This window comes from Haliaeetus albicilla, chromosome 7 (assembly GCF_947461875.1).
Source record: "Haliaeetus albicilla chromosome 7, bHalAlb1.1, whole genome shotgun sequence".
In the NCBI taxonomy this organism is placed as follows: Eukaryota; Metazoa; Chordata; class Aves; order Accipitriformes; family Accipitridae; genus Haliaeetus; species Haliaeetus albicilla.
In genome coordinates, this window is record NC_091489.1 from 39,723,875 (window position 1) to 39,740,653 (window position 16,779).

The following is a 16,779-nucleotide window of genomic DNA, read 5'->3' on the forward strand; positions in this document are numbered from 1 at the left end:
CATTTGCTAATCAAGCAGTAGCATCTATAATCAGCTTGGTGCACTCTCTTGCTAACCTGATTCCTAATAAGAAAATGGTGGATGGGAGGGGAGGGAGGGGGATCAGAGTAAAATCCAGTCCATAAATACCCTGCTGGGTGAGACAGAGAAAGACAATTGGCCAGCTCCGTCCCCAGCGTGGCTGTGTTTGTCTAAATGATTTACTGCAAACACCGAGCTGGCGACAGGCAGAGACGACCTGACAACTCTGAGGACGGGAGATACAGGAGCACTGTACGCTGGCAGCACAATCTCGGCGAGTCACTGGGAGGGAATGCATCCGGCTCAATTCATTAGGACTGATAGCTCCCTCAATGGGGCTGAATAATTGATGGCCTGGAGAAGCTTTTAAGATGTTCTGTGTGCTCGGAAGACCGAGAGTATTATTTTTTTAAAAGCTAACACACAGAGAAAAACATCGGTGAAGGCGATCCGAGCAAAGGTTAGATGGTTTAATACGTTATGTTTACACCGTAAATCCTTGCTCCATCGCTTGTAACGGGAAATGGATACGGTGTGGCTCAGGGCAGCGGCAGGCGCGCAGGCAAGACCAGGTAGCCGCTCCAGCAGGAGCTGAGCCAACTCCCGAGAGCTGCTGTGGTGGGAGCTGAGCTCCCATTGGCGCAGCGTTTGTGGCCCATGGCCACCGCCTGGCCATGGAGACCCCTGTGTGATGCTGCTCCGCCTCTGTCCCGCAGGAGAGATGTCCCCAGCGCGTCTGATCCGGGGAAAGCCTCTCCACCCGCTTACCTTTCACCGTGACGTGGACGCTCTGGCTGATGGACAGCTGGGGCTGGATCAGCACGCTGCACAGATACTCTCCTTCATCCATGCCTTTCTGGACGTCCATCAGCTTAAGAGTCCCATTTTCAAAGACCACTTGGCGGTGGTTATCGGGCAGCAGCAAAGAGTCCTTGTACCACTTGATGGAGTAATACGGGTACCCGATCACCCTGCAGTTGATGAAAGTGTCCCTACCCGCTACCGCCGTTATGTTCTTCATCGCTCGGATGCTCGGAGGACCTACATATTCAGGAGGAAGGAAGAGGCAGGCTAGGTTAATTCCGAAGTGCAGTTTGGTTGCATGGAGATCTGCTGCTATTTCAGAGCGAGTGAGCTTCACAGGCCAAGGAGGTAACCAGAGCAGTTGGGACCCAGCCCGGGTTTGGGTGAGGAGCAGGCACGGGCTCCTCTCTGACTGTGTGTGGGGACAGCCACTCATCGGCTGCAACCTCCAGTTAGAGCTACTGGCGCACGCCCACAACAGCACAGCTACCAACGGGGGCCACGGTCCTCCATCACAGCCACACTTCAGAAAATCCCACCCCAGTTTTGCAGGTGCAGCTTCAGTGCTGGGGAAGCTGAGCCCGCAGACACCGCTGCCCCTCATCAGAGGAGGCTGGATGGTGTTTGGAAGCACAGCATGTTTCTGCGATGGGAACCGTGGCCTCCCAGCACACCTCCACCACAGCTCCGCCAGCAGCGCCTGCGGCTGCAGGAGCTGTAGAAGAGATGGGGAGCGCTCCTCCATGGTCACAGCCACTCTCCACCTCTCTTAGGAGAAGGAAGCTGCCTGCGTTGTGCCAAACATCCTTGACAAGACCTGCTACAGGAACCTGACTTCCATTGGCGAACGCATTTCCCCTCCCCTAAAATACACCTTTCTGAGCCTCCTGCTGGCAACCTGAGTAGGGCTGAAAAGCCAGTCACCATTTTCTGGCTGGCTCTTGTGCTGGCTTAAGGACCGGGAGAACGCTGCAGGTGAGTATTTCAATGAGAGGTTTCATGCATCAATAATTACATTGTTCTCCTGGCCACTGCAGAAAATAGCAAACTAATCTAAAGATTAACCCTATCTTGACTCCTCGTCCTAAGGGCGTAGCAGGATAACAGCTTAACAGACGCTCGGGATAAGCTCCGGCTTCTCATGGCTGAGGGATGAACTTGCTCCAAATGTAGCAGTAAGCGGCAGCAAAATTCAGACTCTCCTGGGATCCCAGCCAAAAAGCCACTAGATCCATTTCAAACCTGAGACACAGACAAACACAGCCCTTAAACCCTCTTTCTCAGCAGACAAATAAATGCTACCTTGTCTCTATCTTGCTCCCACCTGGAAGCCTATGAGCTTTAATTGGTGATTATTAACGGGCAGGGGCTTATACCGTACCCTGTGCCTGAAAGCGCTCCCTGTAATGCACCGAGCGACACGCTCCAGCCGTAATAACACGGCGATTAACGCGGCCATGGCTTTTAGCAGACAAAGAAAATACAGACGTGACAAATCAAAGCTCATTTTCCACAATTTCACGTGCTGCCTCGTCGGCGTTTACCACATAGGTCCCTGTGCCAGCAGGCGCGTTCGCTGCCAGGCAGCCGGGCTCCCACTGGGACCAGGGGGCGGCTGGGAGAGTACGGGGGGCCTGGGACGCTTCTGGGCCCACCACCACCTTCCCCGTGCACAGAGTCCCTTGGGAAAGTGTTTGCCAATGCTCCGCAGACCCCAAGGCAGGGGCCTGGCAGGGTGAGGGCGGACCCTGACGGGGAGAGCACTGCCCTTTTGCCCCTGCAAAGCCGAGCTCCAGCTCTCCAAGGCTACAGGACTGCTTTGCCGTTCGTTAAACTCCTTGCTTTAAATGGCAGGGAGGCTCAGCCCTGCAGGCAGGCGTGTGAGCGAGTGGGGCAGGAGTGGGGAGCTCAGGGAATGGGGTCAGGGCAGCCAGGGAGACCTGTACGGCTGGGAAGAGCACGAAGAGGCAAGCAGGAGCGATCGGCCAGGGAACAGAATAAACCCAAAAGCCCGGTAAAAGTCCTATTCTGATATTTAAAAGTAGACAGGCACCTCTTACGTTTATTCGCGCTTGGTATTCGGCGCTGCCCACCGAGTTCCGCGCGGTGCACCGGTACACGCCGCCGTCCTTGATCTGCGGGCTTGTCACATTCATGTGGCTGACCGTGGTGCCATCCGACATGGTGTACTGGTTGGTGCGGTGCCCACTGTCCCGTGGGATGGGCTCGTCATCCAGCGCCCAGGTGACGGTTGGTGGGGGGGCCCCCTTGGCGGCACACATCAGGGAGAACTGCTCCCCGGGGTTGACAACCTTCTCACTGAAGGAGGAGACGATGCGGGGGGTCCCATCTGGGGGGCACCCAGGGGAAGGGGGGTCAGGGAGCGGCAGCCACAGGCAGCAGCAGTCACCCGCTGGTGGGATGGCTTTGAACTCCCCCCTGGGTGGGAGCCCCAGCTCAGCCAGGAGAGGAGCCCTCGTCGGCAACATGTGCACGGCCATGCCTGCATCCCTGCAGCAGGGAGATGCTGAGAGGGGATGAGGGGGCACACTGGTTGATACGGACATTGGCTCAAGGGGATGCCTGGCTCGGCAGAGCCCATCCCTTGTCCAAACATCCAGCCATCTGGATCGGGGAGGGGACACCCAGTGAAAGGCAGTGCCTCGGCCCAGGGGCTGGGGACGGGCAAGTCAATCCTTATTTTGGTCCTTCCCTGTCCCGGCGGTGCAGTGTCCCTGAGCTGCTTGCAGAGGGCCTGCACAGCCCAGGAAGCGGGCTAGGAGAGGTCTGGCCCCAGGAGCTCCCAACCCCGGCAGGTCTTGCTGCCTTCCAGCCACGCGCAAAGCATCCCGGCACACCCCAGGGATGCGGCGGCTCGGAGAGGGGCAGAGGAAAGCCCCTGTCCCAAGGAAGCCAGCTCACCCTCCAGCGTGATGATGGAGAAGTCCTGTGCCGTCTGGGACTTGCGGGTGGCAAAGCACTGGTAGGCCCCAGAGTGGCTCTTCTGCGCAGCTGTGATGAGGAGGGTCTCATTGCTGATCCCCCGGATGGAGATGTAGTCATCTACCACCACGAGGTCGGTGTTGCGGTACCAGCGAATGACATACTCAGGGGACCCGCTGAGGGCACAAGAGAGGATGACGGTGCTGCCGATGCCTGTTTTGAGCTTCTTTGGTGTGAGGGTCACACGCAGAGGGTCTGTGTGAGAAAGGGCAAGAGCGGGCGAGGGGTTGGCGGTGCCGGGCAGCCCAGCGGGAGGCATCTCGTCGTTACTGCACTCTCGCTGCCTTTCCGGCCCTGGAAGCGCCAGCCCCGCTACACGTAAAACGTCACCACGCAATAAGGCGGGTGGCCCCCACACTGTCCTCGCTGCTGACAGCACCTGCTTTTAGCGTCAGCCCCGGGCCACCGGCAGGGTGCCGGCAGAGCGGGCACTGTCGGGGAGGCGGCAGGACAGCTGGAAGAAGACGTGGTCAGCGTGACGGGGACAGTGCTGAGCTGGGGATGTGCCAGGGCGGCTCCCAGCAGGCTGCTCGTGCCCGGTCAGTGGTGTGCTCACTGCAGTGCTGCTCCAGGTAAGGCAGGCATGGTGCATACTGGCCCCGGTGGCTCTGGTACTGCCGGGATCCCGTGACAGGAGGAACCCCCAGGAACAAAGCATGCGATAAATACTAGGCCTGCCCAGATGGTATTTACTGTTTGGCTGGAGCTTGTTTTATGTAAATTAACAAAACAAAGCACAGAGGCACCTAACAAAAAAGTGACGTCGCCATCCAGCAATTTACATCCCCCAGTACTGCTCTGAATTTTCCAGAGGCCCCTCTCCCTGCCCCAATTGAAGCAGTAAATCAGGGGACGTCTGTAGATGCGCTGCTGCAGCATGATAAACCTCCTGCAAGCACTCTGAGCACCACATTGGACATGCTGCGTCGCAAGACGGTGGCTTCCAGCGTGCGATGCACCACGCTGAAATACAAGCCTTTTAATTTATATGGCTGTACAAAACCTTTAAGGCTTTATATTTATAAAGGCTTTACGTTTAAGGCAGCAGCAGGACGGAAACCTCCCCGCCACTGTGCCCCACTCCTCCCTCCTGGCTCTCACCTATGACTGTGAGGGTCCCCGTGACCTCTGCAGACCCGAAGGTGTTGGTCACTTCGCAGATGTAGGTCCCGCTGTCCTCCACGCGCAGGTCGCTGATGGTCAGGCCTGTGATGCGCTTGGTCCAACGGCTGTCGGCGGGGAGCGGGCGCCCGTCCTTGATCCACCGGATGGCTGGGTTGGGGTAGCCTGAGGCGATGCAGGGCAGCTCCACCAGCCGGCCCGCCTTCACCTCCCTGGACTGGAAGCTGTCTAGCATCGTGGGGATGGACTCCGCCGGGTCTGGGTTTGGAGGGGAAACAGGCTGATGGGGCAAGGAGGAGGAGGCGAGGCTTCCCCCCACAGGGACACCAGGGACCACCGTGCCCCCTCAGCATCGGCCGGGAGAGAGCAGCTCTCCCTGTCCCCGTGAGCTGGCAGCTCTGCCAGGCAGGAGCACGGCAGGCCAGCCACATCCTCTGCAGGGCAGGTGGGGGTGGCCCGTCCCATCCGAGATGACAGGCACAGCCCTCGGTGACCGGGGCAGCAGGCTTGCGGGGAGGCGGGGGGGGGAACACGTCTTACTAGCCGATGGGACGAATAAACTCCGCACCAGAGGAATTACTCAAGGTGACATCTAACTGGTGCAAAATACACAAATACTGTGGCACATTTCAAAATATACAAGCAAAGGGGCCCATCAGGCAGCAGGAAGGGAGAAAATTAATCACTAAGTCTCAGGCGTGAAATTAAATTCCAGGGGAAAGAAACCTCTTTCATTATTCCCAAGCAGAAGTAAAACGCCGTGACGTGTAAATAATGACAGTGACCAGGAAGGGACCAGGCCAGATAGAACCTGCATGGAGAGGGGATAATCTACCCGGCGGCTGCCCTGCGCTCCTCGGGGGCCGTGCGGCAGGACGGCCACAGGTGGGACATGAGACCCTCAGGTCTCTAAGAGGCTAGGGCAAGGTCAGGCAAGCCCCAGCCCAGCTGTCTCGGACACCTTCCCTGCCCTCTGTGGGGTTAATTTGAGGAGCTAGCACGGGAGAGCCAGAGCCTGCATGCCTGAGGACGGAAAAAGCGTATGGCAGAAAGTGGGCACGCTGCAGCCGAGCAGCGGGAGTGGCGACGTGGCTGCGAGTCAGACGAACTCCCTCCCGAGCAGAGTAGTTTGGGCAGCCAGCGGAGCCGGGAGCGCCCCGAGTCACCCAGCACTACGGACTGCACTGCCTCCGCTGCAGTATCGCTTGCATGTTCGTCACATCGCGTCAGGCTGCTCACATCGCGGGCTGTCACATCGCATCGCGTTGCACCCCATCGCCTCTCGCTCGGGGTGACGCGCAGTGCTGCCGCCTGCCGCAGACAGCACCAGGGGGCTGCCTGCTCAGAGGGCATACGTGAGGCGGCTCGAACCCCCCGTGCAGCCCCGACAGGCTCTCCTACGCCCCGACTGGGATGTCCTTTCGCGGGGGCGGGAGGTAGCGACGCCATCACTCCCCCCTGCACCCCAGGAAGACAGGCACCGCGGCAGGCAGGCAGGGGAGCGGGCGTGCATGCAGGGCTGGACACCCTCATGGGTGCAGGAGCCACGCTGGGTCTGCGGGGCAGGGCTCCCCCTCGCCAGCATCGCTGGCAGCCGCGTGCTCACCTGAGACCGAGAGCCTGGCTCCGTTGCTCTGCCGTGTCTCCCCGCTGTACTTGTGCTTCGTGATACACCTGTAGGTGGACAAGGCATCTTCCTTCTGCACGTCTGATATGTACAAACCTCCGTAAGAAGTAATAAAAAACCTATTTTCTGGAGACACAAAGAGAGGAGAAGGGTGAGCGAGCCAGCCCCAACCCAGCACGTCATCTCCCAGGCTCTTGGCACCTGGATCAGGCAGAGCCCCTGCGCTCTGGGCAGGCACCGGCACCTCGGGCAGGAGCCAGGCAGGCAAAGCAGGTCCCTCCGCCTCCCCACGCCCCAGTTGCACTGGGGTGCAGTCTCTGGCTTATCCTTCAGGGGCTGAAGTTTGAGGCAGGCTGGCAAAGTCAGGCCAAAACGGGTGAGCAGCAGCGCTTGCCTTAGCAGCCTCGTGTGTGCAACAGCAGCACGTGAGTGTGCAACAGCAGCCCCCATGCTTGTGGGCGCAGCCTGCCTCCCTCCAGCACTCATCCTGTGGCAAACACACCCGCCCAGGCACAAAGACAGGCTCGGGGTGTCCTTACATGAGCCCGCGCTCCCCGGCATTTAGGGGGAACCTGCCCGCAGCCCGGTGCGATGAGCTCTGGCTGTGGAGTCGCTGCAGAGGGCAAGGAGGGTGCGCAGCACAATGCTCCGCCGGCACGATGCTCCACCGCACCGCCATGTCGTCCTGTGCCGCATAGCAACGCGGCAATTTAAAGTGAAGCCGTCCCGCTGAGTTAATAATTAGCTTCACTTACTTCGAAGCATGTGAAAACAAATAAGGGCTTGAGCTGATATTCAAGCCCTGGGAGGAGGATGGCAGGGCAGCACAGCCCTGGGCAGCGCTGCTGGAGCAGCCGCCTCCGGCCAGCAAGCTTTGGAGCCTGGCACACACCAGTGCACATGGGGAAAGAAGTTTTCGACTTGCTCATGAAGGCAGCCTGACCCCTATAATTTGTCCTGAATAATAACAGTAATTAACGTGAATAGAAAGACCCGCACTGTAGCACAATTTAGTGGCTACACAGAGAGCAGGGTAAGCGGAGGCACTGGAGAGAAGCTCCCCTGTGCGCCCGGAAACCCCTTTCCCCTGCCCCACTGCCAGTGCTAACAGTGATGGCGAGCCTTTGACCCCAGTTTCTGTGGGGCCTTTGGGGTTTATTCCAGCACCAGGCACCACCAAGCCTCAGCTGGGACGCAGTGGTCCATCTGCTCAGCTGCACCATGTTGCCAACCAAGCCACCCCCTACCGAACACAGCAAATGCAGAGAAGCAGAAGGTAATTAGTCAAGCTGAATGTTCAGAGCTGAAACCTTTAAACCTAGTCTTTAAATCAGCAACGGCTGCAAGTGGCTCCTTCAAGTCCTGCGCTGAGCCTGGTAAAAAACCAGGAGCCAGTCGATGAGGCTAATCAAATATTTGTTCTTCCAGCACCTCTTGGAAGCACCTGGATATTCTCAATTTAGGTGGAGGAAAGTGCCGTGGTCGAGCCCGTAAGCGCAGGAGAACCATGAGCAGAATACGGAACTAGAGGCACATGCTCCCAGAACAGCCCAGCTCCATGCTCCCAGGGCAGGACCGCAGAAGCCTTGCCCTGCAAGCGCTTGAGGCGACAGACTGGCAGGAAACAGGGCTCTTCGCTCAGGGGACTGGACCACATCCCCAGCATGAGCCAAGGCAATGGCAACCCCAAGCTCTGCTGGCGCTTTCCCGTTCCAGCTGCAGCTTAGCTAGACGTGCGTGTTTGACTCAATTGCTTGATATGAGAGTATTAGGGACTCTACACAGACGGCAAAGAAATAGCGACCTTACTAAAAAGTGAGCCTAGCTGCAGTTAACAGAGGCACAGGCAACTGCCGGGCTGGCAGCCCTGTGCAGATTCTCCCTGGAAGCAGTGGGAACGCCGTCCGGCAGCCCCACGGGGTGCCACAGTGGCCATCCCCATACCTCCAGCAAGCCTCCTGCGCAGCTCCATGCTGCTGCGGCACCGCGGGACCCGCATCTCCATCCCTGCTTGGAGGGGTCCCCAGCCACAACCTCAGGTGCAGTCTTGCCTCTGCGCTGCAGCACGGCAACGCCAGCACGGCAGCACGTGCGCTGCACCAGTGTGCAACTGGGACCAGATGTGCAGTGGCGCGAGTCTCGTGCTCCGTGCTGCCGATTGGAGCCACCAAGGGATTTGTGCAAAGCTCCGTAAAAGGGAAGGGGGGAGTGGTCCCACAAGTGCAGCTGAAATAACATGCAAATCAAACGTTAATTTTTCATCTCCCATCAAACCAGTAAGCGAAGAATATTGGCTGCGCTGGACTTTGAGACGGGGGGAGCCGGTTTCCATGGTAACAGGGTCTGTATTTTGCAAAGTGCTCAGCAGCCCCAACTGGCCTCCCCCTCCCCACGCACGCACTCGCACGTCCGTGCACGGTTAACTGCAGCCCTGGCTGCGGACACGCTGTGCTCCTCCTCTGGAAACAAAGCTTTGCGGGAGCTGGAGTAACATGCAAGGAGCCAGCAGAGGAGCAGAAAGCTGCAGTGCTGGGTGCCCCCCACCCTGGGACCTGGGGCAGGAGCAGCAGGGCCCATGAGAGCCAAACTCCCGCGTATGGCGAGGCAAAGGGGAGCAGAGCCTCGGGCTTCTGCCCGGACAGCAGGAGGTGACACGGAGAGTGACACAGGGCGAGAGCATTGCTGACCAGGAGTGCAAACTAAGCCCTGCCTGGACCTAGTGCCCTCAGCCACCCCCAGCCTGCCGGAGCTCCCCAGCTTCTACAGCCCGCGCGCCTGAAATCAAGGCTCCTGGATGGGGCTCGAGCCAGAGCATCAGGCCCAGAGAAAGGCATGGACAGAAAACCTGCATGTTTTAGTATCCACACCTCTCTACCGTGCAGCAGTGGAAGGTGTTTGTTCCTTTGCAAGCCATGGCTTTAAAGATGCCATTACATGAAACAGAAGGTCTATGCAACCTGACAGCACAGCTTCCTTCCCCCCCCAAAAAGGGGGCAAATAACTCTGTTGAGGAGCATTGCACTAGCTCAAGGGAGAGATGCAGGGCAATAATTGATGTAAACGGCTCCAACAGAGACCTCACCGAAGTGACTTATTGCTGAGTTTGCTAGCGAGATTAACGTCGAAGGTCGCCGAATAAAATCAGATCTTTGTGCCTGCCAGGAGGTGGAAAAGCTTTACAGGAAGCAGAGGATTAAGTACATCCATGGCCAGATCGGAGCGATGTGCCTCTAATAACTCTTCCAGCTAGACTTGAGCTGCTGCCTTTGGAAACGCCTCGCCAAATCCCTCACATGCCTCTTGCCCAGCCCTGCAAGAGTGGAGCAGGGCAGCCAAGAGCCCTGCCAGCCCCCAGGAGCTTGCCCCTCACCCAGGGAAAAGCACAAGGGCAAGAGGGGGGATCTCCTGCACAGCTAATGTTGAGAGGGTCTCTCGCTGCCTATGTGCACGCACACACACACAGTACTCACTGTTACTGAAATCCTCTCCAGCATCCAGCTGCCTGTGGTGGCCCTGAAAGTCCAGCATCAGTCCCAAGGGCCTTCCAATTTCAAGAGAAAAATTACAGTCGATACAGGTTACCAGCTACTGCTCTATCCAATACAGATTTATAAAAACAATGGGGTCAGGGCTTCAGGAGAGAGCACATTTTATAGTTCGTAAGACTAATGAGATAACTTTCCCTTGGTACTGCTAGAGAATCAATAGGTGCCAGCATTTATGAATTAGCCATACTTTGAGCGTATGCATCCCAAGGCATCCCGGACAAATCCAGTAGCTGTTTGGTGCTATTTCTGGCCACATTTAAAGTGACAAATGCCTCCCCAGGAGGAAGGCATGGAGGGGGAAGCCCCAAAGAACAAAGCCTGTGATTTTCCGCTGCTGCTGTAACGGTGCTTTTCTGCTGCGGCTGCCGTTCCAGGATGCCACCGGCCCGGCACGGGGCTCGCCCGGGGACGAGGGGCTTCCCTGGGGCAGGCCAGCAAACCCAGGCAGAGGGGAACCTCCTGCCTACCCCCGTGGCATGGCACGGCACCACTCGCCCCCGTCTCTGTGCCAGCTGCTGGATGGATTGCACACCCCCCCCTCTCCAAGAGGGCCCCAGCACCGGGACGCAGCGCCCAGCTGGGGCAGAGGATGCGGGGCAGAGGAGCGGGCTGGCAGGCAGTGGCCGCACGCCAGAGCTGCCTTTCATGTCAGCAGGCTGAGCCCAGCTCCGTGCCACGGCAAATGCCGAAAGCAGAAGGGGCCCGGGTTGGGCGCCGAGATTAAAGAGCCAGCCAGCCATCCCAGAGATGTTAAAGAGGAACCGCGACTCAAGCCCAATGCAAATTTAATAAGAGCCGCACGATATCTGACAGATTTATTTACGTGTTTGCCTGCAGTCGGGATCCCAGGGGAGGTGTAAGGCAGTCGCCGCTCCCCAACCCTTTCAAAGGCAGCGCATCTCTCCCGCGTAGCCGAGCCAGCAGAGCTGCCCAAATGTTCCCATCTTGAAGTTTCATGGGCATCTGTAACGCGACCGACACCAGCAAAAGCCCTTTCCCGGCCGGCCGTGGGCAGGAGCGTGGGCAGGCCCAGGCAGGCAGGCCAGCCACGGGCCTGCCTGCTGCTGCTGGGGGCTGTGGAGCCAGAGAGGGAGAAAGAGCAGAGGAGGGGTGGAAGTTGGGGAGTCGTGAAGGGCTTTCTGCCTCCCCTCCTTAATCTCCTTTATAAGCACGGCTCCATCTCCTCCCGTTACAGGATTAACACCCATCTCTCATTCTCCTCCTGCAACGAGATTTTATTTCTAATTACGCTGTAATAAAACCTGGCACGCTCCCAGGGCTTCTTCCCAATGACTCGTCGACACTCGGCAAGATTGGATCCTGCTTGGGCCCGTTTCCGGCGCCTCTGCCCGATGTTCATTAGGCATGCATGAGGGAGAGGTTTTAAGAATGGAATTGCAGTTAAATGGCTTTTCTAAGAGGGAGAGATGAAACAGAAAAGAGAGAGAGAGAAGCAAAAAGCCGGCAAGGTTTAAAAGGAGGATGTCATCGTCACGTCCCTGTCACGCTGCTACCCGGCAGCCGCAGTGCCAGGTCCCTGCTCCCGGGCGCGGGCGCAGGGCAGGGACAAGCCCTCTGATGAGCTGGGGGACAGGACCTGCCCTTCCTCCACTCGCTCACCTCCTGGCAGAGCCCATCCGGCACACGGCAGAGCTGCCACTCAGCAGCGAGGAGCTCCTTTTCCGGCGTGCTGGCTCCCAACGCGCGACGGAATTACCTGCAGAAGCCCAGCCTGCCACTGACAAGTCAACAAATACAAAAGGAAATGCCGCGGGAGTTTTCCGAGCATTGAATTTGGCTCTGACCGCTGGATTTATGGCCCTGAGAGAGCCAGTGGTGTGGCGGTGTACAAACACCCTCCGCAAACAACTGGAGAGAGGAGTTAACAGTGGCCTGTGGCTGGCAGCTACCCGATTTCAGCTCCCGGCCGTGACGCAGCTCTGCAGCTGGCATGCACGAAGGTGCATGGCTCCCACGCCCTCAGCCATGGCACAGGCAGCCTGCAAGAGGACAGCGGCCAGGGGCACACAGTACCAAGCATCTCCACTCTGCCCCGCAGAGATGGGGTGCCCAGGACGCTGGGGTCCCCTGCTGCTGTGGAGGCTGTGGGCCGGGGCATCGCCACAGCCGAGGAGCACCAACGGCAGCTGCTGCAGTGGCAGCCAGGTTTCCCGGCAGCAACAGCCTCTAGAGCCAGGGATTTTCTTGGCGGGGCTTAGGAAAACGTGCACCAAAACAAATACGGAGTCAGTAAAATCAGATATTCACGTCGGCGATCCTACTCCCCAGAGTTGGGGCGGGAGCAGCCAGCACATGGCTCACACGTGCGCCGAGCAGAGCACTGGGAGCACTGCAGCCAAACCCACCCTTTCCAGACCTCGCGGCTCTTGCCAGCTGCTCGGGTGCAATCCCCACTGCAAAAATTAATCATCAGCAGCATGACAAATAGTTTCCAATGAAGCAGAGGAAGTTAATCTGTTCATGGACACTCACATCGCAGGGAGCGAAAGTCGGTGAATAAATTACTGCCTCCGCAAGGAATCTGCTGGGTGGGAATCACCTTGTTAAAGCTCCCTCCCTCCCTGCGGTGCCCCTGCTCTCCCCATCCTAAAGTATGCATTAGCTCCTGAAATCCTACAGTCCACGTAACAATTAGCATCTCTGCCACTTTACTCTCGGTGCGATGGCTTTACCACATGCATTTCTCTCTCTCTGGGCAGTGAAGGTGTAAGAGAAGTCCCGATTTTGTGCATGGGAAGCTTTTTGGGAGGGTGAGCAAAGGGCTGCCTTTCAGAGCTGCGAACGCAATCCAGGTAAGTGCTTAAGGAAATCACCAAAGTGACTTTCACTTCACCTGAGAAAATGAAAAACGTTGCTATTTACCATACCATTTCACACAGGTGTTGTTTCCACCACACTCAGAGCGGTGGCTCCAGGTGTTCTCCTTGCCCTCTTGGCTCACTCACAGCGTGCAGTTGCCGCTGCCTGGACGCCGCTTCCCAGATAAGGGCTCACAAGTCGGCAAACTTGGGAAAACAGATGTTAAGAAAGATCTCTTTCTATTAACTCCCTTGGAAGCAAGGTATCCTGCAGGGCTGCTAGGAGTTATTCAATCAAGAGTAATTATTTACCAAAGGGTCAGTCTCGCAAGTTGTTTTCCTAGAAGTAAACCCAGAATTACGCTACCCGCAGAATTGGATTCGCATGGGCACAAACGAGAGTGGAGTTTGCCTCCTTGGCTTTTAATCTGCCTCTGAGCCACTGGAGCTTTTCACAGGTGCACACCGTGAGAAGGACGAGTGTTTGGAGACACTTTCGTTTGTTTGTGTCCTTGACTCTGAGAACAACAAGGTTGCACTGAAACAACCCGAGGAGGAGGAATTCCCCCGGGGGGGGGACAGCTCTGCGGTCTGGACCCAGGGCCAGGGCCGAGGCTTGCCTGCAGAGTGGCGCCTGGCACCAGTCGCGCTGGCACTGTCAAAGGCAGTGGAGGACTTAATCTCCCGAGGTGGTCCGGAGCCATCTAATACCAGCAGAAAATTACAGAACAGGATGAAGAGCATTACAAAATGAATAGGAGGGGACTAGAGATTTCCATGGCTAATCCTGTTAACGAGACAATTTCTTATCAAACTCATTATGTGGCAGAAAGCGGGAGGGGAGGGAGGGGCTGGGAAGGGAGGCTGGGGAAGGGGGGAGGAAGGGCGACGCCAGGCAAAAGGCATCCCCGGGCGCACCGGGACCCGGGGCTGGCAGGAGAGCCCCGCGGCTACCCCAGCCCAGCCCGCGACGCTGCGTCTCCGTATTGCGCACATTGCTTTAGCCAGAACTGTATTTCTATTTCCAGGGGGGAGAGCTAAGTATTACTAGAGTGACATTTACCACAAAACAGTGCCGTCTGCTTCAGATGTATTACCAGTCCTCTCCCAGCGCTGAGCTGCAGCGGGCAGAGATTACGGCAGGCGTAAAAAAAAAAAATAAAATCCATCGAGATAACACTCATTTCAAGAAATGATTTTTTGAGCATAATTTTTTTTTAACCTCCTATGATGACGAGCCTCGTTTTCCAGTAGGAAGCAAAAAGAAAGGCTTCAGAGTCCACAGGTTGAGTGTGTGTCTGTCATCGCTTCGGCGGCAGCAGCAGGGGCTTCGGCGTGGGCTCGGGGAGCTGGGCAGGGTCTCTGCCCACCACTCCCTGCCCACCGGCACCTCTGTGCCGCGGCTCTGCCCGCCTGGCACTCGCCAAGTGCTGCCTGTCTCCCGCTCAGCCGTGAAAGAGCGAAGCAGAGCAGCCTGGCACGGCGGAGTGCTGGTGCCGCCGCGGCTTAGCAATTCCTGAGAAACGACAGCACGTTCCCCACAGCCCCTCCACCTTCTGCACCCGAGAGTCACAGGGCCTTCACTGCGACTTTGTGCGCAGCGTTTGATTTTTTTTTTTAATTCGCTATTTAAAAAACTGCGGAACTAGTCAGATTTCATGCTAATGAGAAGAGAATCTGGATCGAGGACTGTGCAAAAATTTGCATCTCAAAGAGGAAAACAGGAAGTCGCTAAGAAAGGAAAATCCACCACCGAGGTAGCTGTATGGCCATAATTAGGCTAATGCTGCTTCTGTTCTGTCAGCTCATTTCCATCAGCCCCAGGGCAACGGGGGACAACAGACTCCTTCACCACCCTCGCTGCAGCACTGAGACGTGTTGCACCCAGCCCCGGTGCAGCCAGGCAGGGAGAGGGCTGGCACGAGGGATGCCGAGAGCCAGGCTGGCGGCGCGGGATGAAGTACGGCACAGGGCACGTGGTGGACCCGCTCCCCCAGGAAGGAGGGTTTGCAAGAAAGGACGTGCACCTGAAGAGTCTTCTCCAATGGTACCGGCAACGCCATGGGCACACGTGCCCACCCAAAGGAAGAAAATATCGCAGCACCCTGGTGTTATCTCAGCCGTGACCTTCTTGTAACTACGCCCTCCCCCAGAACGGCCCTACAAGGTGCCCAGCCCCAGCCCACCCCAGCCAAGGTCACGGTGAATACACACTGCTCTGCCCGGCTGCAAACACAGCCCGGGCTCCCACCGCCTGCCCAGCCACACGGCCGCCTCCAGCCCACCTGCCTTGGCAACGGCTGCCCAGCAGAAACTGGCGGCACAGAACAAGCAATCGCTGCCCCCCATTTTGAGAGGGGCCGATTTGCAGTTTTTCATCAATTTTCCCCTGATTTTTAAATGGGGTTTGGTCGCCACTGCAGATGTTACTGTACCAACAATTCTGAATAGCTCTAACCAAGACATTTGCTCATAAAAATCCATCACGAACGCCAAGAATGACAGAAATTGAAAATGCCTAATGAAAACAAAGGGGAAAACAACAGGTACTTCAGTCCTTTGCTATCCATCATCAACCTCAGGTTATTAAAAATACAGGAGGGAAAAAAATCCTCACGTCTGCAATCAAATCTTGAGCAATCTCAAAAAGACAAATACCCACATAGGAGGAAATTCTTTGCCCCCACTTCAGTCTGCAGGAGTTTCGCCGTAATTATAATAAGAATAAGGCTGCTGGATAACACGAGAATTGTTCTCCCCACTTACGTTGTCAAATGATCGTTTTGCCCTGCAGTGAAATCTCAATAATTATAATGCCGAACCGTGAAAGAACAAAGAAATAAAAAAAGCGGTGTTTTCTTCGGGGGGGGGGGGGAGAATCGCGATCGCAGGTCTGAAAGCGCATCCTTTCTCTAATTATCTTCTCCAGGGCTGCGCACCTCTCATCTGAGCGATAAGAAACCCTCGACTGCCTTTCTCCGCAGCACGAGCAGCCAGGCGAGCCCCCTGATAACCCTGTCAGATAGAGGGGACCATGCCGATGGGAGCAGGCACCTCCACGCCCAGTGTGGCGGAGTTTCCTTTCCTCTTTGGGAGGAGCGGGAGGCACAGCTCCACCGCATCATCTGTCAGGCCCCAAGCCCCAGCCTGAGCCCCCAGCTCTGTGGGGACCTCGGCCACGGGATGGTGGGACCGCCGACCACAAAGCCGGCCATCACAAGCCAGGCCTTCGCACCCATTCCAACACCGACCGCCCATCGGCATGGGAAAAGCAAGGGGAAATAAAAGAGAAAGGGGACAGAAAGCCGGGGGAGGTGGGGGGTAAAGGAGGCGAACAAGAAAAACAAGACGACAGAACGCTTGCTCCACAGCCCTCGGCTAAATTACAAACCAGTTTACTGAGGTGGAAAGCTGCAGTGAGCTGAGGAGGAATATGTGGAAACCATCTGCAGATTTAAAAATAATCTATTTTACGATCACCCTCGAACATATTCTTTTGCAGAAACCAAATAGGATTTGTTGTTGTTGTTTTGTGCAAACTGTTAGGGAAAAATTACTAGAAACATGCAGGGGGTTTTGCCTTCTTGAGTACTGAGAGGCTAAATATGCCCTTCCTTATGTTTAGAATAGTAACAGTCATCTTAAAATTAACTTGGTCTGCATCAGAGCTTAAAAACAGTTGCAATTCAGAGCCTGCAGAAAGCAGGACAAACCTGCACTGGGATATCTAGTGCTTCTAGCTGACAGATGTCTTCCTACATACAGTAAATATAGGTCGTCTTTTCCTACCCAGAGAACCGTAGATCTTAATTAACCAGGCCACTAGCAGCATATG

The 16,779-nt window shown here is 56.6% G+C and overlaps 1 protein-coding gene across 4 annotated transcripts in view; it reads right to left on the reverse strand.

Annotated features, from left to right (window-relative positions):
- Positions 1-16,779, reverse strand: part of DSCAML1 (DS cell adhesion molecule like 1) — a 112,455-nt gene that overhangs the window by 25,276 nt on the left and 70,400 nt on the right. For 2 of the 4 annotated variants that reach the window (XM_069787921.1, XM_069787922.1), the window contains exons 4-8: positions 6,557-6,703; positions 4,930-5,208; positions 3,748-4,023; positions 2,879-3,175; positions 790-1,062 (exon numbers count right to left, since the gene is read on the reverse strand). In XM_069787921.1, coding sequence (XP_069644022.1) covers positions 790-1,062; positions 2,879-3,175; positions 3,748-4,023; positions 4,930-5,208; positions 6,557-6,703 — 1,272 coding nt within the window. Of the gene's footprint in view, positions 1-789; positions 1,063-2,878; positions 3,176-3,747; positions 4,024-4,929; positions 5,209-6,556; positions 6,704-16,779 lie in introns of those variants that run through there. The other 2 variants (XM_069787925.1, XM_069787924.1) reach the window with 2 other exon arrangements.